Raw genomic sequence first — 23782 nt, forward strand, 5'->3', positions numbered from 1 at the left:
TTTTTAAACTTACATCATTAATGTTTCATCAAGACATACTTTTAGGGAATGTTATATAATTTTTCAAGCCTTAGAAGAGGAGGTTGTTGCAATTGTCAAAAACCTCAAGGGACGTTTTTGAAATTATCCCTGAAGATGTCAAGGTTCGTGAACGGTGCTGGGTAGCTGCCGTGAGAAAAGCCGACCCATAATTCTACTCTATACTTTGAGGTCTTCCGTCTCGCGTCTTTCGGGAGCTTGCAGGGGGATATGGTTCCCGAGCCCTGACCGTCGATCCCACCAGCAGCTTGGAGTCATATGGTTCGTAGCGGTCGATCCCACCAGTTCCATCGGAGATGAGGCTGATGGAACAGGTGCTAAAAGTGGTGGGGACTATTCTAAATTCTAAATCCTAAATCCGAGCCTGAAGGTGGAAACTGGAAACAGTTGTTGTACACTACTACACTCGCAGAGAAGTAGAGAAGAACAGGACATCCCATTTTGCCAAGAAATAGAACCTTGCTAACAGGAAGCACCTGCTAGTAGCATTACCTTATGAAAGTAAAGCAAAATAAAAAAAAAATTATGCTTTGGGAAAATAGCTGCGGAATCGAGGCATTTTCCTAAATTATATTCCATAAGATATTCTGAGGTCCGCTTTACACTTACAGACATTACTCCTAGTCCTACACTCCTACTTAGACATTTGCTGACGCACACTGTCCAACACACACACACGCAGCCACCCAGTCAGCCAGTCCTCTCGCTCTCTCTCTCTCTTCACTCTCCTCTCTCTTTCTTCTGTCTTCTTACGGTTTTGTTGGTTTGTCACAGGGACACTCCACTCGCTGCTGCTCCAGAGAGAGAGCGCTCCCAATGTCCTCTTTCTCCAGCCCGGCAAGAGAAACAAACAGATAATCGTTTGGAGTAGTCTCTTCTCTTGTCCAGGTGAACGTTGGTTGTCTTCTGGACAGACTCACAAGCGAAAAAGCCAGTAAATAAGGCTTCCTTTCTCTTCTCCTCTTCTTTCTAATAGACCGAAAAAAGGTGAAGGGAAACCAAGAAAGATAGTTGATGGGGAGGAGCTTCATACTCGTACTTGTTACTTCCCTTCTACTAATGCTCATTGGTAATGTGCCTATTTTAGTGTTCCCTCTTTTTTGATGTTTTCATTTCCCTTTTTTGGCTCATTCTGCGGTCCTCCTCTTCTTTTGATCAACTGCTAGCAGTAGTATTTGTTTTCAGCACCGACATCTTGAATAGTTCTTTGGTCAAGGTGACTTGTTTTTTGGGGCTATGCACCCAACCCACTTAATCATTTACTAAAACTTTTCCTGTGGGGGATTTCTTTTTCTATAGCTCTGGGGTATTTTTTTTTTTAACCAATTTTGCGCTATCCCTATTGTCTGTTTTATGTGTATTGTTTCTCAATCACTTTGCACTGTCAGTTCTGCATCTTTGTTACAACATGCGCAACAATGCGGGGGAAAGTTGTTTGTTTCGTTTGAGCCTTGTCATTTTGGCCTATTTACTGTTAATGGTTTTTTTTCTTTCGAGTAATGCAAAACTTTGCTTCATTAGCTGCATAATTGGTATAGATATAACTTGAAGGAATATGAAGTGTGTTTGTTTGCCTATTTTTTAAGTTCCATTAGGATTTAGACTAGATAAGTGTTTAAGATGATTACATGTTGGATCCAGCTCCATCTATACCCAAGTACACAAGGGAGGCTTGATGAAGCTACAAGTTCCTCAATCTCTTTGTTAACACAATGTCAGAATGTGAGTCTTGGCGGTTTCTTGGACTTTAAATGAACAAGGAAGTCAATATTTTCCCCATCCCTCCTTGCTTGCTAGTGGTTCGTGTCTTCCTAATTCCAATTGTAGATTTAAGGAACATTTTTCTGATGTTTGGGCTATAATTATGTTGTTGACATGGTCCTGTCTGTGATGTGAGTTTATTATCTAAAGCAATATGTAATGACCTTGTGACAGAGTTGCATGCAGTTATTCTTTAGTACTGTTTTGCATCTTGCATATGCGTGCGTCTTTTTATATACTCTTCCGCGTCTTTTTATATACTCTTACGTTGTTGCCATAGATAAACTATTTTAGGTGGAATTTGTCGTCTTCCATCGTTTTATTTTCTATGACAAGAGCAATGTAAAACACTTCTATAGTTTCTTTTGGTGTTATTTAATTGCCTTAGTAGTCCTTTCGTGTGTGGTACCACCTGAATTCCTGAATTCTGTACTTAGAGTAGTTGATGTGCCTAGATGATGGGCGAAACTAATGTTCACCTTTGAACAAATGCAGTGTAAGAGACTATTCAGATGCAAACAATGATTCTTGGATATTGGTGTATGCAATGTCTTGTATCGGTCCATGCATTTGTCAGTAGATCACAGTCACTACCTCACTAACACTTAGTCTTAAAGCAGTTTACTGGAGCTTGGCTTCAAAGCACATGCTGTGATGCCGATGCAAATTTCTGATTGTTAAGATGCATGGAAAGCACACGAATGATTGTGGACTCCTTTTTTTACTTTTTCTTTCTTTGTCTGCTCCAATATTCTCCTCACTATCTACTACAAGAAGTTAGTCAGATTAAATGTTATTTTTCTTTTTCTACTGAGACTTCACAAACAAAATTTGACAGGAGTGTGCCAAGGGAGCAAAGTTGGAGTTTGCTATGGAAGAAATGCTGATGATCTTCCCACACCAGATAAAGCTGTACAATTGATTCAAAATCATAACATTAAGTATGTGAGGATTTATGACTCTAACATCCAAGTTCTGAAGGCCTTTGCAAATAGTGGAATTGAGCTGGTGATTGGTATTCCAAATTCAGACTTGTTGCCATTCTCACAATTTCAATCTAATGCTGATACTTGGTTAAGAAACAACATTCTTCCATATTATCCAGCCACAAAGATCACATACATAACAGTTGGTGCTGAAGCCACTGAGGTTCCCAAAAATGTCTCTGCGATGGTAGTACCTGCTATGCAGAATGTTTTCACTGCTCTGAGAAAGGCTGGTCTTCACAAGAAAATCAAAGTTTCCACTACTCATTCTTTGGGTGTTTTGTCCCGGTCATATCCACCTTCAGCAGGGGCTTTCAATAGTAGCTATGCATTCTTTCTGAGACCCTTGCTGGAATTTCTTGCTGAGAATCAGTCACCTTTCATGGTTGATACATACCCTTACTATGCCTACAGGGATTCCTCTAGCAACGTTTCCCTGGATTATGCTCTATTTGAGTCATCGTCTGAAGTAATCGACCCAAATACTGGTTTACTTTACACAAATATGTTTGATGCCCAGATTGATGCTATTTACTTTGCTTTGATGGCTCTCAATTTCAGAACCATTAAAATAATGGTGACCGAGACAGGCTGGCCATCCAAAGGATCTCCTAAAGAAACAGCTGCAACTGCAGACAATGCCCAAACTTACAACACAAATCTGATTCGCCATGTCATCAATGACACTGGCACTCCAGCAAAGCCAGGACAGGAGCTAGATGTATACATCTTTTCCTTGTTCAATGAGAACAGGAAACCAGGGTTAGAATCTGAGAGAAACTGGGGCTTATTTTTCCCGGACCAGACAAGTGTATACAACCTTGACTTCACTGGCAGGGGTACAGTGGATATCACAACAGGTGCCAACATCACTAGTTCAAATGAAACATGGTGTGTTGCAGCATCTAATGCTTCTGATGCTGACCTTCAGAATGCCCTCGATTGGGCTTGTGGATCTGGGAATGTGGATTGTTCTGCTATTCAGCCAAGTCAGCCTTGTTTTGAGCCAGATAACCTCGTATCTCATGCATCATATGCTTTTAACAGTTATTACCAACAGAATGGGGCTACTGATATTGCTTGCAGCTTTGGAGGAAATGGGCTTAGAACGAATAAGAACCCAAGTATGTTAAAAAAGTTCGTTCAACTTCAACTGTTTATTCAACTTTGTGCCTTTTACATTATTCTGCTCTATGCAACACAAAAACCATTTAACCATTCATTTCAGCCTATTAATGGGGTGGTGGAGGCAAAACATATTTAATTGAGTTGCGATGGATTCTGTTAGTTGACTGTTTAATTGAATTGCATAACATGAAATGCATGTTTAGCACTGATGCAAGTTACTTGTTTGCTTTTGATACAGCTGCATTCATAATGGGGAGGCTTTGATAAGACATTCTTCTCTCTCTCATGAGTGTCAGATTATAATACCGTAATTAATCAAAATACTTGAGTTAACTTTGCTGGCTCATCACTTAAAGTAATACCTGTGTTTCTGGCTGTTGTATTTATGTTTGTTTGTTTGCTCATTAAAACAGATTTGGACTTCTATTTATTTATTTACTTATTTTAGGCAATATGGGCTTCTATTTAAGTAATCATTGTCAGTTTCTGGACCGAGTAGATTAATCTTTGACATAATTTTTGAGTCCTCAGTCCTCAGAAGCAGTTCAAAATCTGAAGGCTTTTGGATTGTGGTTCCAGTGCACCTAAATTGTCGTGGCAGTTCCTGAAATGGAGAGGATATGCCTAATTTTTAGATATTCGGTATTCAGATTTAGGAGAGTATATCTAATATTTTTGCGTAGATGGAATTCGGATGTTGATTCTTCAATTTATGGATGTTTCTAAAAGGATATAGTGTGTCTTGATGGTAATTTGTTTTCTAGGGCCTCTTTCTCCAACATCCAAAAAGCAAAATTGACATCATACTTCGATGATTTTGATGAATTTATCCCTCCCATGGCTCAAAAGAATTTTAATTCCTGTTGTATGCTTGGATGATTATCTGCTTTGGGGACTTTTTCATAGTTTGGCTGACACATGATCATATATTTGTGCAGGCTACGACAACTGCATTTATGCAACCGTTGGGTATGTTTCCCTTTTATATTATTATAACCATTCATCATCTATAAGTTTTGGTTTCTTTCAGTTAAGGTTCCGCAAGGTTTTATGATTGTTTCCTTGTCTGGTATGTAACGTGCTCCTACTGAGTTGGTTTGTGCAAACATTCCACAGGAGCCGGAAAACTGCTGCGAGTAATGCAACAGCTGCAAGTGCTTCAAAATCTGCATCATCTGTTGGAAAAGTTTCTATCCATGTCCCTGGTTGCCTGCTTATGGGTTTCTTGACTATCCTTTTAACTGTGGTAATTTCTTGAAAAGAACTTTTGATTTTGGCGAGCATGGCTGCCGTGTCTCAGGGATAAGCACGGTGGCCTCCGGAAATGTGCTTTACTAGATTTGGTAAAAAGGTTATAGGACGAATCTTCCCTCGAATTTTGCATGTAACTGTAGGTACTCAACTTGGGGGGGACGGATGGATGGTTGGTATGTCAAAAGCAAAGCCATTAATGAGAGAGAATTAGATCTGCTTTTCTTTTGTGTTTTTTTTGTTGATGTCTGTTGGGTAATATTCCTCCCACGAGGATTCCTGTTTTGTAATTCTGCATCAACTATTCTCAAGCCGAGTCCCCTTTTTATAAGCACGAGGCTCAATTCACTGCGAGGATATAGATATTCCTTTCCTTGAAGACTTTTTTAGTTCTCACCTGTGGTTCGACGAGGGCGTTTCCGGAGAAAAATGTCTGCGCTGATTCAAGGCTTCAAGCATGATTTTATGCGGTCAGTTTACGTGCGGTCTCTGTTCCCGTTACGAGTTTTAAGGATAAAAGTGTCCCAATGATCCAAGGTATAAAACGTGTTTCCGTGCAGTCTCTCTATCCACGTTAACGGGTTCAAGGATAAAAGTGTCCCAATGATTCGAGAGATAAAACGGGTTTTGCAAGATCTTGAAACGCGCAATACTTGAAATCAGATACCAATCAACCGAAGAAAATTCTCAGAACAATGCTCCGACTAAAAACATGTTTGCTGTATAATTTGGATTGTTGGATTATTTCACGTAATATTTTATGGATTAATCTTTCCTACACTGACAGTGTATACACTATCAGTATTGGATGAATGATATCTGTGCAAAATTTAAATTTAAAAATTAATTTTTGCACACATGTCGTGATTCTAACGATAATAGTGTACACACTGTCAGTGTAGAAAAGATTTACTCATATTTTATTTGTATCATAAATATTTTTATTTATATCATAAATAGGTATCTCATCTCATTTATGTTGAAGGAAATAGGCGAGAATGAAAAGCTACCCATCATATATCGCTGAACAGTATTGCTTTGTGGGTCTCCCTTAGATTGTACTTTGGACCGTTCTTTGATGTTAACTTCCTGAGCGTTAATTTAACTGGGTGTGTGTGTTTATGTCTTTGTTCGGAAAAAAAAATATATCTGCCCAAATATAAATTAAATAAAATAAGCATCGTCCCCCAGTAATTACAAAAGCCAAGTGTCAAATGTAAACCAAATGGGCATAAAAAAAAATTCAAAATCAGAAAAAAAAAAAAGATCAATTCCTCGCTTGAAATCATCATAGTACCACTTTTCATAAAGGTAGAATACAAAGAAAACCCTGTCAAATCCAGAAACAGACGATGATATCTCTACTTCTCACGCGCCGATGAAGCATTACTTCAAATCTGATTTCCCAATCAATCTTAGTACAAGGATTTCGCTGCAATCATTTCATTGGCGGACAATCTAGATGCAAAGCTTGTAAAGGATCCAAAGAAATTCTGTAAGCGGTACTACCAGTTACGAAGAATATATATAGTTAAAGACCCTGGTCAATAAGATAATCTCCAAGCCTTTCAACAACCATGTTGCACTGGCTTGCAGTCAGTGGCTCATCATAGGTGCCAATAATTAAGGCCTGGCCGGTCCTCTTAATGGTAGCACCTGCAGATCCCTGAATAATAGCAAGCCAAATAAAATATTAGAAGACTTTTGTGAGAGCTGACAGGTAAGTATGATGCATCTGATACAAGCTGGGGATCCACCATACAACATTACTCAGATCGCCATTTTTATTTTCCCAAAAAATGAGAAACAAGTTTTCAAGTCAATCTGCACAAAACCCTTGCATGATGCAACCTGTCATCTTCTCATATTTCATCAACAGGGGCATTAACTACCAATTTAAACTCCACATCCACCACAAGACCCAAAAAATTGCACCCCAATCATGCAGCAGGAACACATCTTTTCGCCTCCAAGTAAGAAATAAGCCAAATTCAATACCTTTTTGCCTCGAATGGCAGCACCTGGTTCACCTTGAATTACCATGTATTTTGTGCCAGCAAGGAACAGGCCAGTTGGTGCAAGAGAGCCAGGTTCGGCAAAGTCATTCATGATTCCACTCACTTCCTCGGCCTTGAGCTGTAACAACAGCTCGAGTGAAAAAGTACACGTTAACAACCCTTTCATTCCACCCCAAAACAGATGCCTTCCTAATAAAAGTAGCAGCGAACATGTCCAAGAAAACAGAAACCAGCTAGAAGAACAGCATTAGCAGTTCTTTCAAATAAAATCTCTAATTCACAAAACACCTGTTCCTACAATTCCCTATTTTGAGTGCTTTGATATGGCAAATCATTAGTTATGGTCTGTGATTACCCATATACTCTTGTAACAACATGGGAATTGTAAGCGAGGTATTAAAAAGCAAGTGCTTATTTAATTGTTTTACACAAACTGGCTGCTAACGACAGCTTTCCAGCTCTTAAAGCATAAAAGCAACCCCAGATGCACCTTAAGTACTTTTATTATTATTATTATTATTTTTAACGTACATTGATTTCAATTAACCGCGTCTATAACTTATATCCAAACTGGAAAATTTATGTGCAGCGGCTGTTTAACTGACCAAATTAGAGGTGTGATCAATCACCGGAATAAAAAAACTTTTCTTAAAACTATAAAGAGAAAAAAAATGAGCAATCATCTTTTGGATCAGAACCAAGTCATCCAACTTCACAGGTAACTCAAAGTCAATGGAAGAACTCCCAAAATCGACATTCCATTTGTGTATTGGATCAGAACTATAGCATCCTCGTCATAGCGGAAAAAAACATCATGCCCAGATCACAGATTAACCAAGTACCAAAGAGTCAACACTCCGAAAGAACGTACTAGTGCAACATTGTACGCATTAATTTTCAGATCTCCAAAGGGAAACGCACGAAGTACACAATTTCTATCAGCTGCAACAAAAAGTAATTCAAATAAGAAAACTAAATGTTGAATTTCTTTTTAGAAGACCTGAGGGAAGGAGGCGCTCTGGGCCCAGACGCTGCCATCGTGGCCGATGATGGCAGCGGCGGTGAGGGTATTACCATCCCCGACGTCGCACATAAGGTGGTCGTTGACGTACGCCTGCCACGACATCTTTCGATCTTCCGACACTGCTGAACTGAGAGAACGATGAATTCGGGAGGAAAACCACTTGACAGTGGAGTAGCTGAACCTAAATACCAATGCCAAAGCTAGAGAAATTTATAGTACAACCCCTTATAGTCGTTGTTTGGGGGGGGGGGGGGGGGTTTATAATGGCCTGGCGTGCGGATTCTGAGGAGGAGGAAATTGTCGCTAATGCCCCTTATAAAACGTCGTACAAGTGGTATAGCATAACTTTTCTTTCCATGTGCCTCCGGCACGTCGTTGTTGGCACCGCGCGATGTTCCTGACCCAAAATGTGGTTAGCATCATGATTTAGACAAGTATCAAGGAGCAATTTTTTCTTGGTAACAAGTGGATGAAAAGCATATTAAAGGAGTCATAGAGCTTAATCACTTTTTTTGGGGGCTCTATAAATTTGTGTGTGTATCTTTTATTTTAATTTTCCCTTGAAGACATGAAGATCCTTGACTCATTGACGATTGGCTCTTTTGCTATTCAAACGTAAATTAGGGCATTTTGTTTACCTCAAACTTTTCTATTTGTCACGATTTAGTTTTGATCACTTGAACATGTTGGAATTTTTGGAACTGACTAACGTGTCTACTCCACAAATGTGCAGACTAACTCTCGATAATACCAATGATACCACTGATAGAATTCATCTGAGACTGACCATTCATTTTTGAGGCGTCAATTGGTTTTTAACAAGTTTAGACTCATTCACAAATTATATGGATTTTTGGATTTCGGGTTCAAATTGAAATGCTCAAATTTAGCTCACAGTATTATAGAAGTTTTAAGTTTAAATCAGATTCGGTCCAAACTCCTACTTAAATACATAATTATTATAATATATATTTTTCAATTATGAATTACTATAAATTTATATATAAATTATTAGCATTTTATGTCACTATATGTATAACTACAAGTTATAGATATTATTATTATATATATAATTATATAAGTGTCGAACCTTAATCGAACTTTAATTTAGTATAGTCCAATCTTGACTCACATTTAGTTTGGGTCTAATATTTGGTCTATTTAAAATTTAGACTCAACAAGTTTTTTAGAGTCGAATGGGTTAGGTTTGAGCTGAACTGGTCTCATTGATAGCCCTAATTTATTTTGTCAACAACTTGACTGGTCATTTACCTGTCAAGCTCTTGTATCAGCAAAATTAGACAAGGCTCAATATCTTTTATTGGAGGCACATCTTAGGGAATGTCGTTGCAAGTTTGCAAGTAAATTTTCTTTTAAACTCATGAACAAATGCCCAAATTAGCTTGAGATTTCGCCACGTGGCAAGTGCGTGGAGTAAATTGCAGAAACTCAAAAGTTCAAGGCAATAGAATGCTACAAACAATAGTTTAAAGGGCAAAATGCTAATTAGCAATAGTTCGATAGGTTAAATGCAATTAGCCCTTGTATAAATAATTTAAACTCGTCTTTTTCTTAAAGCCTAAGTATGAGGAAGATCTCGAATCTGGAACAGCTTACTTGCGATCCTTCCCGTGGCATCCAATCTTCTCCTAATTTAAACTTGTTTGAAATGTAAACATTTGAAAAAAAAAAGAAAAAAAAAAGAAATGTAAACATTTAATGAGAATATCAACCTTCACATTTACATAAATCAACTTTAATTTGCATCGTTGGAATTCTACAGTTCCATACGAGAATGACATAAGCTGTCTAAATAATTGGGTTTGTTTGGACAGTGGGTTATTTCCCCAAATATATTTGCTTATATCACCATTACAATTTCTAATACAACTTTTTATCTTCCCAATTACCTTTTTATCTCACATACATCACATCACAAAAAGTACAACAGTAAAAATATCTCAAATAATTTACAATCCAAAATTTCTAGTCTATTATTTGTATTCTTCTTCGTTCCATCGGCGGTTTCAATTTTTCCAGTCGAGAGAGATAAAATGAATGTTTTTCTTAGGATAATATACGAAAACATTTGACTTGTCTATTATTGGAATTGCTTAGGATTTTAATTACGTCCTGAGGGGGAGTACTTTTTGCAGTAGTTTTTGTTGTGCTTTTGCTCTGTATTAATATGTCGAGAAGTAGCCAAGTAGGGTAGAAACCATGTTAGTTTGCACTTTATATGATTTTTTAAAAGTTTTGATAGAAAATAAAAAGTGATAATTCTTCATATGAGAAGGGCCAAGTTTAATGAACACAATTTTCATGGGATTTATTATAATAAACATGATCTTTTTCCCCCCCCCCCCTTCCATTATTCGAAGAAAGGCAGCAAAAAGTAATCAAAATTTTAGGATTCTACCCTTTTATTTTTTTTTCCCACATAATTTTTTTATTGGTTCAAAAAATTGAGTGAATCCGATCTTTAAAGATCTAATGATCCAGTCATTGAATTTTTGGAATCTACCTAAATGTGAGCCCTTATATTCCTTAGGAGTCCTTTCAATGGACTGGGTTGGATCCATCAATCCATGTGATTTGTCTTCAAGTAAAAAAAAAAGAAAAAGAAAAGAAAGGCCCATTTTGAAAAAGTTATCTGGAATAGTCCCACTCCATCGCACAATTAGCCCACCAGGACGTCCACGTGGAAGGACGATGACGCAACTTCTGCAGACTACTGAGTTTTGATTCGCCCAAACAACTCAAAGCATCTCAACAACCAAATCACAAATCCTTATATTTCCTCTATTCTCCTTTTTTTCCCCCACAATAAATCCGACAATTACACAATACACGGAGATCTTGGTCTCACGTTCAAAAAAATGTCTTCTCCTGCTGAGTAATTTTTCTTTCTCTCGCTATTTTGATAATATGCAGTTCATTTTTTTAATGCATTTATGAGTATAAATGCTTTGTGATTAATTCTTACTCAATACACGATCAGATACTACTGCTACTAGTATTTAGTTAATTTTTGTTGGCATTGTTGGAAGTTTGGCTTGCTCATTTGTTTGCTAATTTGTATTTTAAGTTTGATTAAATCGCTTGATTGAAGTATATGAAAACTGTTGTGGAGGTCTTCTTTGTGGGAATTAGAGCTAAGTACATGGCTGCCTGCGTTCGGTTTTCCGAGAAAGAAGAGTAGAATGCGCTAAAACGCGAAGTGTACTTGGGGGGGGGGGATACATGCTGGGAATTATGTCCAATTGTGCAGTAGTCAGTGGTTAAAAGGCAAGGCTTGGACCTTGTATTTTTGGCCGTCCGATGATCTGTTCACATGTAGTAAATTATACAATCTGAAGAGCTCAATTATAGAAGAGGAGGCAGTAATTCAGTAAGTAGTGCTTTAACTTTGGTAAGGGGAGAGAGTGTTAGTAATTTTTGCTTTCACTTTGGGTGTGCCTGGTCGGTCGGGCCCGGGGAGGAGGGGATGGAGGAGACGTTCAACTATTCGAGGCAAAATCAAAGGGGATTAAAATGTCCCAAGTGTTGAAACTCGTCTCTTATTGTGCGTTTGTGGCATGTAGTGATACCTTAGGTGTAAAACAGTTAGCTCTGAGAAGATTCGAGACATGTATTTTGTTTCTCTCAATCCTCGTCTTTTGGAGGATGTTTGCACTATCGATGCTTGGATGACACCTTATACTCTTCTGTTGTTCCAGATGGTACAAGTCACTTCCCCCAGTTACCAAGATCTATGGGACAGCATGTTTAGTTTGTACCGTCGCCTGTCAGATTGGCCTATTGACTCCTTTTGACTTTGCATACATTCCTCGGCTAGTCTTCTTTAACTTTCAGGTAAGTCCATGATTTCCATTCATTCTCGTTGTGCTAGGCCTTGTTCGTGAGACACTGGAAATATCTATCTTATATCCATGTTGATAATGTTTATAGATTTGAAATATGAGAGATTAAAAGTTAGTTGCACTTTCTCTTTGAGGAAGCCTTGTTCATTTACATATGGTTTTGCTATGATAATCATTGCATCGCCACTGCATGAAGCTGAAGTGAACGACTTTGACGTATTTTCAATATAAAAATAGTAGTCCAACTGATTTTCATTTAACATGCTTTTTAAATACTGAAAGTGAAAACTGGTCTTTGTTGTAATGTGATAAGAGAGACCCATACTTTGTATACAACTATGTGTTTGCTGTCAGATTTTGATGATATTTATGTTAACCTTTGCTGCATTGATTTAGCGGCCAGCAAATGCATGTGTACTTTGATAATTGCTTCAATGTTTTTCTGGTAAACCCAATTTATATATCTGGACGACATATAGGTCCCATATGGCTGCTTGACCACAAACTCTTAAAATCCTGTACGGTTCTGTTTACATTAAGTGATTGTTTTCCTGATTATGTCTATTCCTCCTGCTTATAGATTTGCCTGTCCTCTATTTGCAGCTTGGTTAGCATATGTTGCTGTATCTTAGCAATATGAATGATGGAATGAGAAAATATGATTGTTTTCAAGAACTGGATGCTTTTAGTGCTATACAACCCTGACTAACTCTATTGAGATTCTCTCTTTTTTTTCTAATTTTTGATCCCTCCTTTCTTTATCCAACTTAAAGCATTTGAAATTTATTTAGTTGGTGGCATGTATAATTTGGTTAATTCCAATGAAAGACAGCTCATCTGAATGTTCTCTTTCTGCATGTAATGTACACGATTGTATTTTCTAAAGCATTTTTCAATGGAATGGACCAATTCCAATTTGACTTACTGAGATTCTTTATTCATTTTGTGTTGCTGTTCTGTGTTGCTTTTTTAGGTCCATAAGCTTTTTACGACGCTTTTTTTCCTCGGAAAATTCTCTATCAACTTTGGGATTCGCCTCTTAATGATGTAAGTATTGGAACTTCTATTCAGTAGATCACATAAATAGCTAATTAGTTATTTCTAAACATCCAAACTGCTAGTTGAGGTTGCACCGGAAGGTTATTTATTTTCTTAATTACACACCTCTAGATTTTGTCAAATCTCAAGGTTCTCCACTGAGTTTTTTCTGATTTTATACTATCCTCCTCTAAAAAATTTTCCTGTCGATTTGTGAAATATTAGGTCACAATGACCTTCCTTCTTCAAAGTTTAACTGCTTACTGAGAAATGATGTTTGTTGGCAACTCTTAACAAGGGAGGTTTATAAGATGTGATTAAAAAATCTCGGGGTAGGTTACTGCTTACTAGAGTTTTTAAAATTTATGCGAGAGCTACATAACTATGACAAAAATGAGTAAGAGGTTATGTTTTACCCTTGAGCAGTTAACTGCTCGTATGATTTTTGAGATTTAATGGATTAATTTTCTGCTGTTTCTTTTTGAAATTATAGAGCTAGATATGGTGTACAACTGGAGAGCGGACCTTTTCAGGGTCGTACAGCTGATTTCTTGTGGATGATGATATTTGGAGCATTTTCCCTATTGGTATGTGAGACTTAGTTCCATCTTTTACCCTCTCTTTCTCTCTCTCTCAGACTCAGCCACACAAACATATACAACGTACTTGCCCTCAAGAGATTAATATCAGTTGCCTTACTGGGATACTTGATTGGCTGGTTCATACTAGCATATCTGTTTAGGGAAGCATATTTTCTTCCTTTTTACTTTTCCTTGCTCCTATCTGCTTCGCTACCTGCTGGACTCTAGATTTGCATCTTTTTATGTTTGGAGCGGAGAAGTCTGATAATTCATCTTTTTCAGATATCTATTGTTGAATATTGATGTGAATTGAGAATGATCTCATTTAACACTATTGGATTTGTGTGTGCACTAGGTTTTAGCTGCCATTCCTCCTCTCCAGTCTCCTTTCCTGGGGATATCTTTGGTCTTCATGCTTCTCTATGTGTGGAGTAGGGAGTTTCCCAATGCCAGTATCAACATATATGGCCTTGTCAATCTTAAGGTGTGTTGCTTTCTTTCTTTCTCTCTTTTCTTCTTCTCTTTGTTAGGTTCTACCTGAAACCGTTGCTCTTTTTGGATTTTTAATACGTTTGTCAGTTTTTACTGATGCATGGCATTGTCTTTCATTTACAGGCATTTTATTTGCCATGGGCCATGCTATGTCTGGATGTTATATTCGGTTCGCCAATCATACCAGATCTTTTAGGCATTGTAGCTGGACATCTGTTTTACTTCTTGACAGTGTTGCATCCGCTTGCCACTGGGAGAAACATATTGAAGACACCACAGTGGGTGTATCCTTTTGTTTGTTCTGTGGAGCAGCTAGATATAAGCTGTTTTTATATATGTATATATATACCTCTCTCTCTCTTTCTCTCTCTGCATGCAGGCATGTCCATGCACATTCTCTCACACCGTTGCCCCTTGAAATGGTTGAATCCTCCTCAGTAATAGGATGCTTAATAAGTCTCTGCACATTCCCTCTGTTTCTTTCTTTGCAGTTGTCCTTTAACTGTTCCACAGACATAAACTGGTGCAGTGCACTAGATATTTCAATCCAGTGCAAAATTCTGCTCGGGCTGACAGGACAGATCCAGTTTTCAGGGGTAGATCTTATCGTCTTGGTGGTTGACATGGATTTCTTCTCACATATATAGAAATTGCAAAATTTTGTAAACATCAGCACTCGACATAGTGAAATGTGGATAATGCTGGTGTGAAGAGTAATCCAAGTTGCTTAAACTGGCTCTACTAACTTCAAACAGAATAGGAGTGCCTCAATGACTGAGGCAGCAATTTTTTGCTTTTGGGATCTTCATCGATATAGGATACTTATAGGTTCTTGGAGGAAGTAATCATTGGAAAACTTGCATCTCAAAAAAGGTGATTGATGAGCATGGGAATGGTTTATTTTATTTGACATTTTACTCTTTTTTTTTTTTAAATTTTTTTTAGTGTTGGTTGAAGGATGGATAAAGGGCATGAGCTGCTGGGTGGGGGAATGGGGGAGAGTGGTTGATTTATTCGCTTCTGCAAACCTAAGCCTGAAAGTTTGAGAGTTATTATAATCGCTCATCTACGGGCAAGCAATCAAATCTTAAGCTCATCATAGAGCTGAAGCATTGGTTTTGAAGTGATGGAATCTGAAGTCTCCAAGATATGTTGCCATTTATCTGCGTGTATGTGGATTCTTTCTGTGATGTTGTTATTGGGCTTGCAAATGTTGGAATTTTTCTCTGTTAGAGATAAATTTTGAATGTGTTGCCATTGAATTTAGTTCTCTTATCTAGGAGGATTACCTCCGCAGGCTGTTTTGCATCTTCAGTTGACTCTCATTGGTACACGGACGTTGACGGCAATGTGATTAATTTGCAAATCTGTCCATAGAACTTGAGCAGGTTTCTATCTCCATGATATTGTAATGTGATACTTCTCCATGACAGGAAGTTTGCGAACCCATCCATAGAACTCGAGAAGATTTCTGTCTCCATGACAGCAACCTTCTTTTCTCGCATGTAATAACTTCCATTGCAGCCTGCAAGTGTTTTTGCATACTCGTGGGATTATTTGAGTCCGAGTTAGATTACATTGACAGGGATGGTAGGCGTGCACGATCCACGAGTTATCTTTGAGAGATATTCTAGCACGGATGATCTCGTACCTAAATTGACTAGCGATGCAAGGGAAGTAATGAAAAAAAAGCCTGCTATGAACTCTGCATGGAGTGCATGGCAACGGCTTCATGGGGTTTGGAAGTTCTGCGTATATTCCTCATAGCGTACACGTTCGTGAAGATTTACCAGTTAATCTGGTAGATGAGGATTTCTGCTCTTCAGTGTATTCTGCGTCAAAGACAAACCATTTGTGTCATTACTTGGGACGAAGGGAAATATGAAATTACCATATTATTTTGGGGAACTTCTTGTATGAAGAGAAGCATTTCTCTAGTTCTAATGAAAGGAGTGGAGTCGGTCCTCAAAGTCAATGCCCACGATTCTCTCGTTGCTTTTCTTTTTTTTTTTTTTTTTATGGCAGTTTAGCGAATTAAATAGTTGAAGTACATACGACATATTCAGTATTCCTTTGATAAAATTGAAATTTGAAATTTGAATCTATTAAATTATTGAATTATTAAATATTAAATCTAATACATTTGAGGATATATAACATTCAGTGATAAGTGAATAGTTTATCACTTAATTTTAGAAAAAAGTTTTGCCTAAAAAATTCAGTGCCATTTAATTAATTCAGATGTTCAATTTTTGATTATCAAACGGTCATGTTAAGATCTGAATCCATTAAGTTTAAGTGCTGAACTGGGTTATCAAATAGGGTATCAGATAGTTAAAGGAAAACAGAAGAACGACAGATATGGTTCTATGGGTACACAATAGAAAACATAAAATAAATATGTTGGTGTGAGAGAGTAATTGAAGAAGACGTTGTCCTCGAACTATGGCACAGGGATGGTAGTACGCTGCTAGAATCACAAAGGTGCAGGTGTGATTGTTATGTGGATGTAATTAGGTCGTAGCCATTCATTAAGCAACAAGTAAAATGAGGAGGAGAAATTGTATGTCGGGCTTGTGGGTGTGTCCGATTACTCGCAGCGCTACTAATTGGGCATTTCCATATCTACTAAAAAATGAACAAAAATCTCAAGATAAAATTTTCGTTCAAGACGGATCAATGAAAACTCCAAATTTTGTATTATAGTATTATCTTCAACCGGTCTAAAATATCAAAAGGTCGCTTATACCAGTCTTGTTAGCCCAATTAGTAATAACATGATATGTTTAATCCCTCAAAGCCACGCACGAGCTTCGGACAGGTTTGAGTTTCCATTTTCATTTTTTTTTTTGAAATAAAGAAAAATGAAAAGCCAAATAAAAGCAGAGAGCAAAACTACTCTTGCTAGGGAGGAGGATTATGGTTATGGCCTTATGGGGGAAGGCTGATGGAAAAGGGCAAATGGACAGTGAGGTGGCCGCCAAATGGTAGTTGATTAGTTTCCTTAAATAAAGGCGGAAACTGAACGGTGATAATAAATCCACAGCTCACTGGCTCCGAGACGATCATGCACGTCCTCATTATTCCTTCCTTCCCTAATATTTTCCCTTCTTCTTAATACGCCTACTTAATCACTCACATCACTCTGCTTTTGCATTCCAACCTCCCCAAAATTAAAGGAAAAAAAAGGGTTATCTGTTCAAGCTCCACGGGATCATTACCATAACCGGAGTGCTTTGAAACTGCCTGCTACATCCAAATTTCGTTGTTCTTGAAAGAAGTTGTCGTTCTTCAAAGCCCAGAAAAAAAAAAATGTCGTGGCAAACTTACGTGGATGATCATTTGATGTGTGACATTGAAGGCACAGGCCATCACCTCACTGCTGCTGCCATTCTCGGCCACGACGGCGCCGTTTGGGCCCAGAGCTCCAACTTCCCTCAGGTCACATTTCATCTACACGATCCCTTTAAATGTGGACTCATTTTTTTTTTCTTTTTATCACCAAAAAATTGGGAGCAATATTTAGTTTATTTTTTTTAGAGCTAAGTGTTGCATTGTTCACCAGACAAGGAAAAGAAAAAGAAGAAAAGGCATTGTTCATGCAGACCACATCTTATAATAGAACCATTAATAACATAAAAGTGTATATTGTTCATAGTAATTGTCACTTACAATCATATTTGGTTTTTTTTTTTTTTTTTTAAAATCATCTCTGTTGTCGAATAGTAACGGGAGTGCTATCATTTGCACATGTACTTTGGAGTTCTTTTATTGACTTTTCCCAATTTTAGGGCCTCATGACAGTCCTAACATTGGAGCAAATCATTCAGCTGAAATTTATTCGCCTTTTTGTTTTTGTCTACTGAATCTTTCTTAGTTCTTGAACCATTTTCGGTGTGAAGAGTTTTGCATACGAACATGATTTCCTCCTCTATGCAAAATTGTTGATCTGGAATTGTAGACTTTCCAAGCCAATGACCGGCGTTGTGCCTTTTGTACTGTTAGTATGGTGCCTGTTTAAAGCTATCAAGTTCTGAAGTGTCTCCACCATTGGTTTATGAACTCTGTTTCTTTACAGATTAAGCCTGATGAGATCAAGGGTATCATGACTGATTTCGATGAGCCAGGACATCTTGCCCCTACAGGTTTACACCTCGGAGGAACGAAATACATGGTCATCCAAGGCGAGCCTGGTGCTGTTATTCGTGGAAAGAAGGTCATAATAATGATTTTATGCTGCTGCATTTTACTCCGTCTATCCAGTGTTGTTTTCTGCCCAGATGAATTGCATCCTTTCTGATAAAGTTACTAAATGATTTTCACCAAGTGGTCGATATGTTTTCTCTGATATTACTGTCAAAAAAAAGTGGATGGTTCATTTCCTCCTGTCTGTGGCTTTACTTGAAACGCAATATGTTCCATATTATACATGTGTTTTTATAAAGTTACTTGATTGGTTTGGACAGGGGCCAGGAGGTGTTACTATCAAGAAAACTGGCCAAGCTCTAGTCTTTGGGATCTATGAGGAGCCGGTGACCCCTGGACAATGCAACCTGGTTGTTGAGAGGCTGGGAGATTATCTCACTGAGCAGGGCCTGTAGGCTGGCTCATTCTGGATGATTCTTGCCTCTTCTGCTTCTCTAAGATCGAGTCGTCATTTGAAACATAAACATTGCGTGGAGTTTGCGCAGACAATAACCATGCGAGAGGGCATCTAAGTGTTTGTTGTAGGTTTTTCTAGTTATATTGTTTTTTTTTTGTAATTGATAATCACAGATATGGGTGTTAATGTCTATCTGGATTAATTTTGGAAGTCAGAAACCTGTTGTTTCAATAATTCTGTTTTGATTTACCACGGAGTGTGAAATTTATTCCACTTTCAGGTACGATTGATTTATTCATCTATCGGTAGTATTCAACATTTTGTGCTGGAAAGTTGAGATTCTACATTTTCTTCAGTTCTCCTATCAACTCTTTATATAACAAGAAATTGAAATAGATCGTAGTTCTTCCATGCCTGGAAATTGATGCGGAACTTTTACTTCACAGACACATATATAATTCTTCTTCTAAATCCCAACCCGAGAAGACAAGGAGATGTCTGAACGGACCATATATAACCATAGTAAGTAGAAACAACAAGGGAATAGAGCTGCCACTTCTTACAAGTTACTTGACTTGCAGAAGATTAGAATATTGCTTCAACAAAAACTCAGGCCCATTGATGCAGGACTTCAAATTTATCAGCTTCTCTCGAGATTTCGTTCTTCTTTCTCAGACCAATAGATACTGATTTGTAGCGTGATGTCTCTTGCTATGTGGATATTCTCAAGTGTTCTTAGGATCGATGGTGTTTTTCAACTCATTATTGAACTGCTGGATTGGAAATCAAAACATTCTCTGACACTCAAGTCCAGATAAGCCCGACACTGACACTTCGCAAGCAACCCGTAAATGAATGCTGTACGTCGGAGACTCAAAACTTCCGGCGCAGCAAATCCCACAAGAAAACAAATACAAAGAAATTACATGACAACTAATTAGGGGGGTGCGAGGCCATGGCAACTTAAGTTAATTACCGTTTGCTCTGACAAGCAACAAGTGAAAAAGAAATGAAAAAGAAATGGCTCGTTGGGTTAAGGCTGTAATCCTCAACCTCCCAAATCTCCTTGATTAGATAAGAGAGTCTATCAATAAATCTTTTCTTTTAGTTAGGGATAAGACACTGTTGGCTTCGTTAGTTAGCATCAATCAACAATAAACATCATATGTTTCTCCTAATAAATTAAATCATCATTCCATAGCGTGCTCCTCTTTTAACAACAATCATGCAATTCGCTTAACTGCTGCCATGAATATGGCCATGAACATGAGAGTCTGCTCCAATCGCTAAATGCATCAAAGTCAGTGCAAATGAATGGTCATCATTAGTGTTGTTATGATATTAGTTCAACAGAGTGATCCAAGGCAGGAAATTAATATCTATCTGATGAGATGCAAACTGATCAACTACCCTGATGATCTGTTCGACAGTAATAGTCTAATTTGTTACCAAACTCCAGATACGATATATATATGCTGTGCTGTTCTCATCATTCTGGCATTGCCTCCCTGGATTCACGTAGGAATCTGAAGACCCCAAGTTTGGTGGAAAAGTGCATCACCATACCCCTTTGTAGCCCCCAAGACAGCCAACAACCCTCTCCTATCCTATGAGCTATATAACAACCCCAGCCCTTCAATTATTACGGGCCCTATCATATTATTATTATTTCTCTGCAGATAAAATTGATGGGGAGGAAGAAAAGCATGCATATGTATTGTTCAAGACCGTTTATGTTGTTTGTGCATTGTCAAGGCATACTTTTGTCAGATTGGTAACAAACAAACATACTCCTGCTTATGATCTCTTGTCCTTGGATAAAATATAACGGTAAAGGACATAGTGTGTTGCAGCAATCTGATTTTGACAATATACGTTGGACTGGAAAGCACAAACATCTAATGTGGGATGTAGGATTTATGATCCTGATAAATTATATGATCCTGATATCATTATGACAATCTGTCAGGAGTATTTCTTGGGGGGTCTGTACATTCATTCCCCTGCTCCTTTGCAAATTAAGTAGAGTTCGTCTCGGTAGAGTTTGTTTAAAGGACAAGCTGTACTATCAAGTGCTTAATTGAAATTTCGTGAGGCTACTACTATTTCAATGTGCTTGATAATTATTGGTTGTCAGAATTTGTTTAGTTTCTTCTGCCAAGTCATCATTGATTGTTCGCTTGGAAACACTAAGGTCTTGTTTGGATTGCAATTTTTTAAAGTTTTTATAGAAAATGTACTGTAGTGATTTGATATATGTGAGGTAAAATGATGATTGAAAAATGTGTTCACGGAAAACGTAAATTTTTTGATAAAAACTGGCTTTCCAAACAAGGCCTAAATTAATCACACAAAAAGTTTTCGAGTTATTGAAAATACTTCTTTTTGGCAATTTTCCAAGCTTCCTAATCGCAAGGATTAATAATGCTTAACTCACATACAAAGACGTGATCATAGGCCAAGAACTACTCATCTTTTTAAGCAAATATTTGCAGGGGGTTTTTTTTTTTTCTTCTTCAGGAAACATTGTATAGAGGTTTCAGCATATATAATATGGCATCTCAGGTAATGATGCCTAGATTCTAAATGGTACTCTTAAATATGTTATTTACTTGACTAGAATGATATAAAGAGAAGAAATGCCAAGAAATGACACGTATAGTAAATAGTAAATGCACGAGTATATATGTGAATACTACGTTAGGTAACGTATCAATGCAACAACCATAATGTTGCGATTGCGATGGCAAAGCGAAGTGGTCTCCTGCGAGCCTTGCTCTGCGGGGCACCACAGTCCCAAAAAGCTGATTTTTCATCCAAGACTTCGCCAAGAAATAGAAGAGGTCCTCCTGACTGCTAGCGCTTTTAGTCTGTTAGGGGAAACGGGGCTGGGGTCCTAACACTTTAGGGACAACAAAGAGGAAAAAAAGTGGTCCTAAATGACCCAGGGCTTGAATTACTCTTTTTTTTTTTTTTTTTTGTCGACGGAGTGGGGTGTCCGGATCAAGTCCGTAAAGGCGGCCCGACTAATCCCCACTCCGGCCCGGCCAGCGTCCCAACCAGACCTAGCACGTTAATGCACGGCGAACTATGTTGCTGCGGAGGTTCGACCCCAGGACCTAACGGTCCCGAGGAAGAGGCGCCAACCACCAGCCCATTCACATGGGGGCAGGGCTTGAATTACTCGTTCGTGTCAACTTCAAAAGTTACTTGATCAGTATCGAAAAGGACAAGGATAGGAAGAAAATGAAAAAGTTGATGATACAATAAAGAAGTTCTTTTTTGCACTTTATGCTTTAGTAGTATGTTCTAAATCAAATGGGGTACAAAAGTTTCTTGAGATTTTTTATCTTGTTCTTATTCTAGTGTCATTGATGCATTAAATAAAAGAAAGAATCGCACTATCCATGTCATGGTTAGACAGATGCCAATTTGTTACAGATGAAAATGGCTGATGGTGCTTCAATAGTAGCTTATGTTATAATTTTATTTTTTTTTGTCGCAACGATAATATTTGTACAATCTACTCTAGTTTAATCTAAAAAAATAGGGAGCCGACGAGCAATCCCAGCAGAAAAAGCCACTTAAAAATGATAACTACAATTAAATAACAAGGTAAGAGGCAAAAATTAAACCCTTAACCTCTCATCCCATCAAAACTTAAATGTCTTGGTGGCATCAACAGCCTCTCCAAGAGGCTGTTGGCCGAAGCTTATGTTATAATCAGATGAGTGTAAAAATTTCTCGACGCTGTTTGCATCTGGTTGGGCATCATAAAGTTGAAAACAACGTTCGTCTAGAACAATCTTTTAGGCAAGAGTTTAGCCAAAAATCACTCCCTCTGATAAAACAGTGATATGCACATTTGTTGCTAGAATTCAGGAAATATCGGCTGTCCAATGCACACATAATTTATAACATTAAGATAAATAATAATGTATTTACTAATCATGTTTACGTTTGGGGACAACAAGCTTTTTTGTCGCTCCATAATTTTGACGAGGCCCAACAAAGATTACTGAAATGCCGGAGGACCATTATTCCACCAGCATACCACATGATTTATTTTTGTCATTTTATTATAGGGATAATTCTAGAAACTTCACTTAAGGTTTATACCTTAATATCACCTGGCACCCTCAATTTTTAGAGATCTCACTTACCTCCCATAGCAGAATGATATGACCACGTATCGAGCGATGAAATGACGATGCTACTCCTAAGGCTTTCTACTTCCGAAGGAGGAAAAGAAAAAAAACTTCGTTTCAGGTAAAAAAAAATCATATTTATAGCCTTGTTTGGATTGCATTTTCTTGGATTTTTTTTGTAGAAAAATTACTGTAGCGATTTGTTGTATGTGAGGAAAAAAGATAATAGAGAAATGTGATCACGGAAAACGACGCAATTTTTCGGCGGAAAATGGCTGTCCAAACAGGGCCAAATTGGGCGTATCTTCAAAACACAAAAATGCATCCACAATATCGATCCTTTATGCTAAATGACATCAGAGAGTTAATATCAATCCTCCAATGAAAGAGTTTTTCATATTGCTAAAATAACCAATCTCTTAAGAATCTCCTTTTTTTTATTTTTGCTTAAGTGAGAGGATTTGAATCTTTTACTTATAATTCCTCTCATTTTACCACCTAACCCAACCTTCTTCTCCTTGAGAATCTGCTCTTGAATTTTTTTCTTTGCTACAAATTTTTTTGTACTCATTTTCAAGCCCTTTTATAGTATTCAAGCAGTCACCATTCTGAGCATCGGTCTCCAAATTGCTAAGTTATGTTGCAACAGTGCCTATTGCACTTACATCCCCTCAACTTAAAAGTTTAATATATTCCTGTATTATTTGCCTTTTTCTTTTCATGTTCTCAAATTCATAAATCATATTGCAAAACGGCCAAAAGATTAGAAGTGGAAGGATAATCTAATCTCTCTCCTCCAACGTATTTTTTAATACTACTTTTTATACATAAGGGATTATCTTATGTATAA

At 37.7% G+C, this 23782-nt stretch overlaps 4 protein-coding genes across 4 annotated transcripts; 3 read left to right on the forward strand and 1 right to left on the reverse strand.

The window, feature by feature from the left end:
* Positions 1-542: 542 nt before the first annotated feature.
* LOC113775039 (glucan endo-1,3-beta-glucosidase 13-like) lies at positions 543-5544 on the forward strand. The gene is made up of 5 exons (XM_027319759.1): positions 543-631; positions 814-1108; positions 2639-3910; positions 4853-4883; positions 5031-5544. The coding sequence occupies exons 2-5, from the start codon at positions 1054-1056 to the stop codon at positions 5170-5172; spliced, it is 1500 nt and encodes a 499-aa protein (XP_027175560.1). The 5' UTR covers positions 543-631; positions 814-1053; the 3' UTR covers positions 5173-5544.
* A 767-nt stretch (positions 5545-6311) lies between these two features.
* LOC113775862 (profilin-1-like) lies at positions 6312-8428 on the reverse strand. The gene is made up of 3 exons (XM_027320902.1): positions 8184-8428; positions 7164-7301; positions 6312-6831 (listed from the first exon to the last, which is right to left on the reverse strand). The coding sequence occupies exons 1-3, from the start codon at positions 8307-8309 to the stop codon at positions 6697-6699; spliced, it is 399 nt and encodes a 132-aa protein (XP_027176703.1). The 5' UTR covers positions 8310-8428; the 3' UTR covers positions 6312-6696.
* Positions 8429-10984: 2556 nt separating this feature from the next.
* On the forward strand, positions 10985-15557 carry LOC113774859 (derlin-1). Its single transcript, XM_027319503.1, has 7 exons — positions 10985-11103; positions 11927-12062; positions 13044-13117; positions 13602-13695; positions 14045-14173; positions 14305-14465; positions 14695-15557. Exons 1-7 carry the CDS (start codon positions 11087-11089, stop codon positions 14801-14803), a joined length of 720 nt encoding a protein of 239 aa, XP_027175304.1. The 5' UTR covers positions 10985-11086; the 3' UTR covers positions 14804-15557.
* A 1856-nt stretch (positions 15558-17413) lies between these two features.
* Positions 17414-18899, forward strand: LOC113776010 (profilin-3). The gene is made up of 3 exons (XM_027321076.1): positions 17414-17622; positions 18260-18397; positions 18648-18899. The coding sequence occupies exons 1-3, from the start codon at positions 17494-17496 to the stop codon at positions 18780-18782; spliced, it is 402 nt and encodes a 133-aa protein (XP_027176877.1). The 5' UTR covers positions 17414-17493; the 3' UTR covers positions 18783-18899.
* The last annotated feature ends 4883 nt before the right edge of the window (positions 18900-23782 follow it).

Source organism: Coffea eugenioides, chromosome 6 (genome assembly GCF_003713205.1).
Source record: "Coffea eugenioides isolate CCC68of chromosome 6, Ceug_1.0, whole genome shotgun sequence".
Taxonomy (NCBI): domain Eukaryota; kingdom Viridiplantae; phylum Streptophyta; class Magnoliopsida; order Gentianales; family Rubiaceae; genus Coffea; species Coffea eugenioides.

Bases quoted from the DNA above. Each gene is read 5' to 3' on its own strand.
- LOC113774859 (XM_027319503.1), top strand. The intron at 12,063-13,043 runs GTAAGTCCATGA...TTGCTTTTTTAG, and splicing joins TAGTCTTCTTTAACTTTCAG to GTCCATAAGCTTTTTACGAC. The intron at 14,174-14,304 runs GTGTGTTGCTTT...TTTCATTTACAG, and splicing joins ATGGCCTTGTCAATCTTAAG to GCATTTTATTTGCCATGGGC.
- LOC113776010 (XM_027321076.1), top strand. From the start codon at position 17,494: ATGTCGTGGCAAACTTACGTGGATGATCATTTGATGTGTGACATTGAA. The intron at 17,623-18,259 runs GTCACATTTCAT...GTTTCTTTACAG, and splicing joins AGAGCTCCAACTTCCCTCAG to ATTAAGCCTGATGAGATCAA. The intron at 18,398-18,647 runs GTCATAATAATG...TGGTTTGGACAG, and splicing joins CTGTTATTCGTGGAAAGAAG to GGGCCAGGAGGTGTTACTAT.
- LOC113775039 (XM_027319759.1), top strand. From the start codon at position 1,054: ATGGGGAGGAGCTTCATACTCGTACTTGTTACTTCCCTTCTACTAATG. The intron at 1,109-2,638 runs GTAATGTGCCTA...AAAATTTGACAG, and splicing joins CCTTCTACTAATGCTCATTG to GAGTGTGCCAAGGGAGCAAA. The intron at 3,911-4,852 runs GTATGTTAAAAA...ATATTTGTGCAG, and splicing joins TAGAACGAATAAGAACCCAA to GCTACGACAACTGCATTTAT.
- LOC113775862 (XM_027320902.1), bottom strand. From the start codon at position 8,309: ATGTCGTGGCAGGCGTACGTCAACGACCACCTTATGTGCGACGTCGGG. The intron at 7,302-8,183 runs GTCTTCTAAAAA...CTGTTGTTACAG, and splicing joins AGAGCGCCTCCTTCCCTCAG to CTCAAGGCCGAGGAAGTGAG. The intron at 6,832-7,163 runs GTATTGAATTTG...GCTATTATTCAG, and splicing joins CTGCCATTCGAGGCAAAAAG to GGATCTGCAGGTGCTACCAT.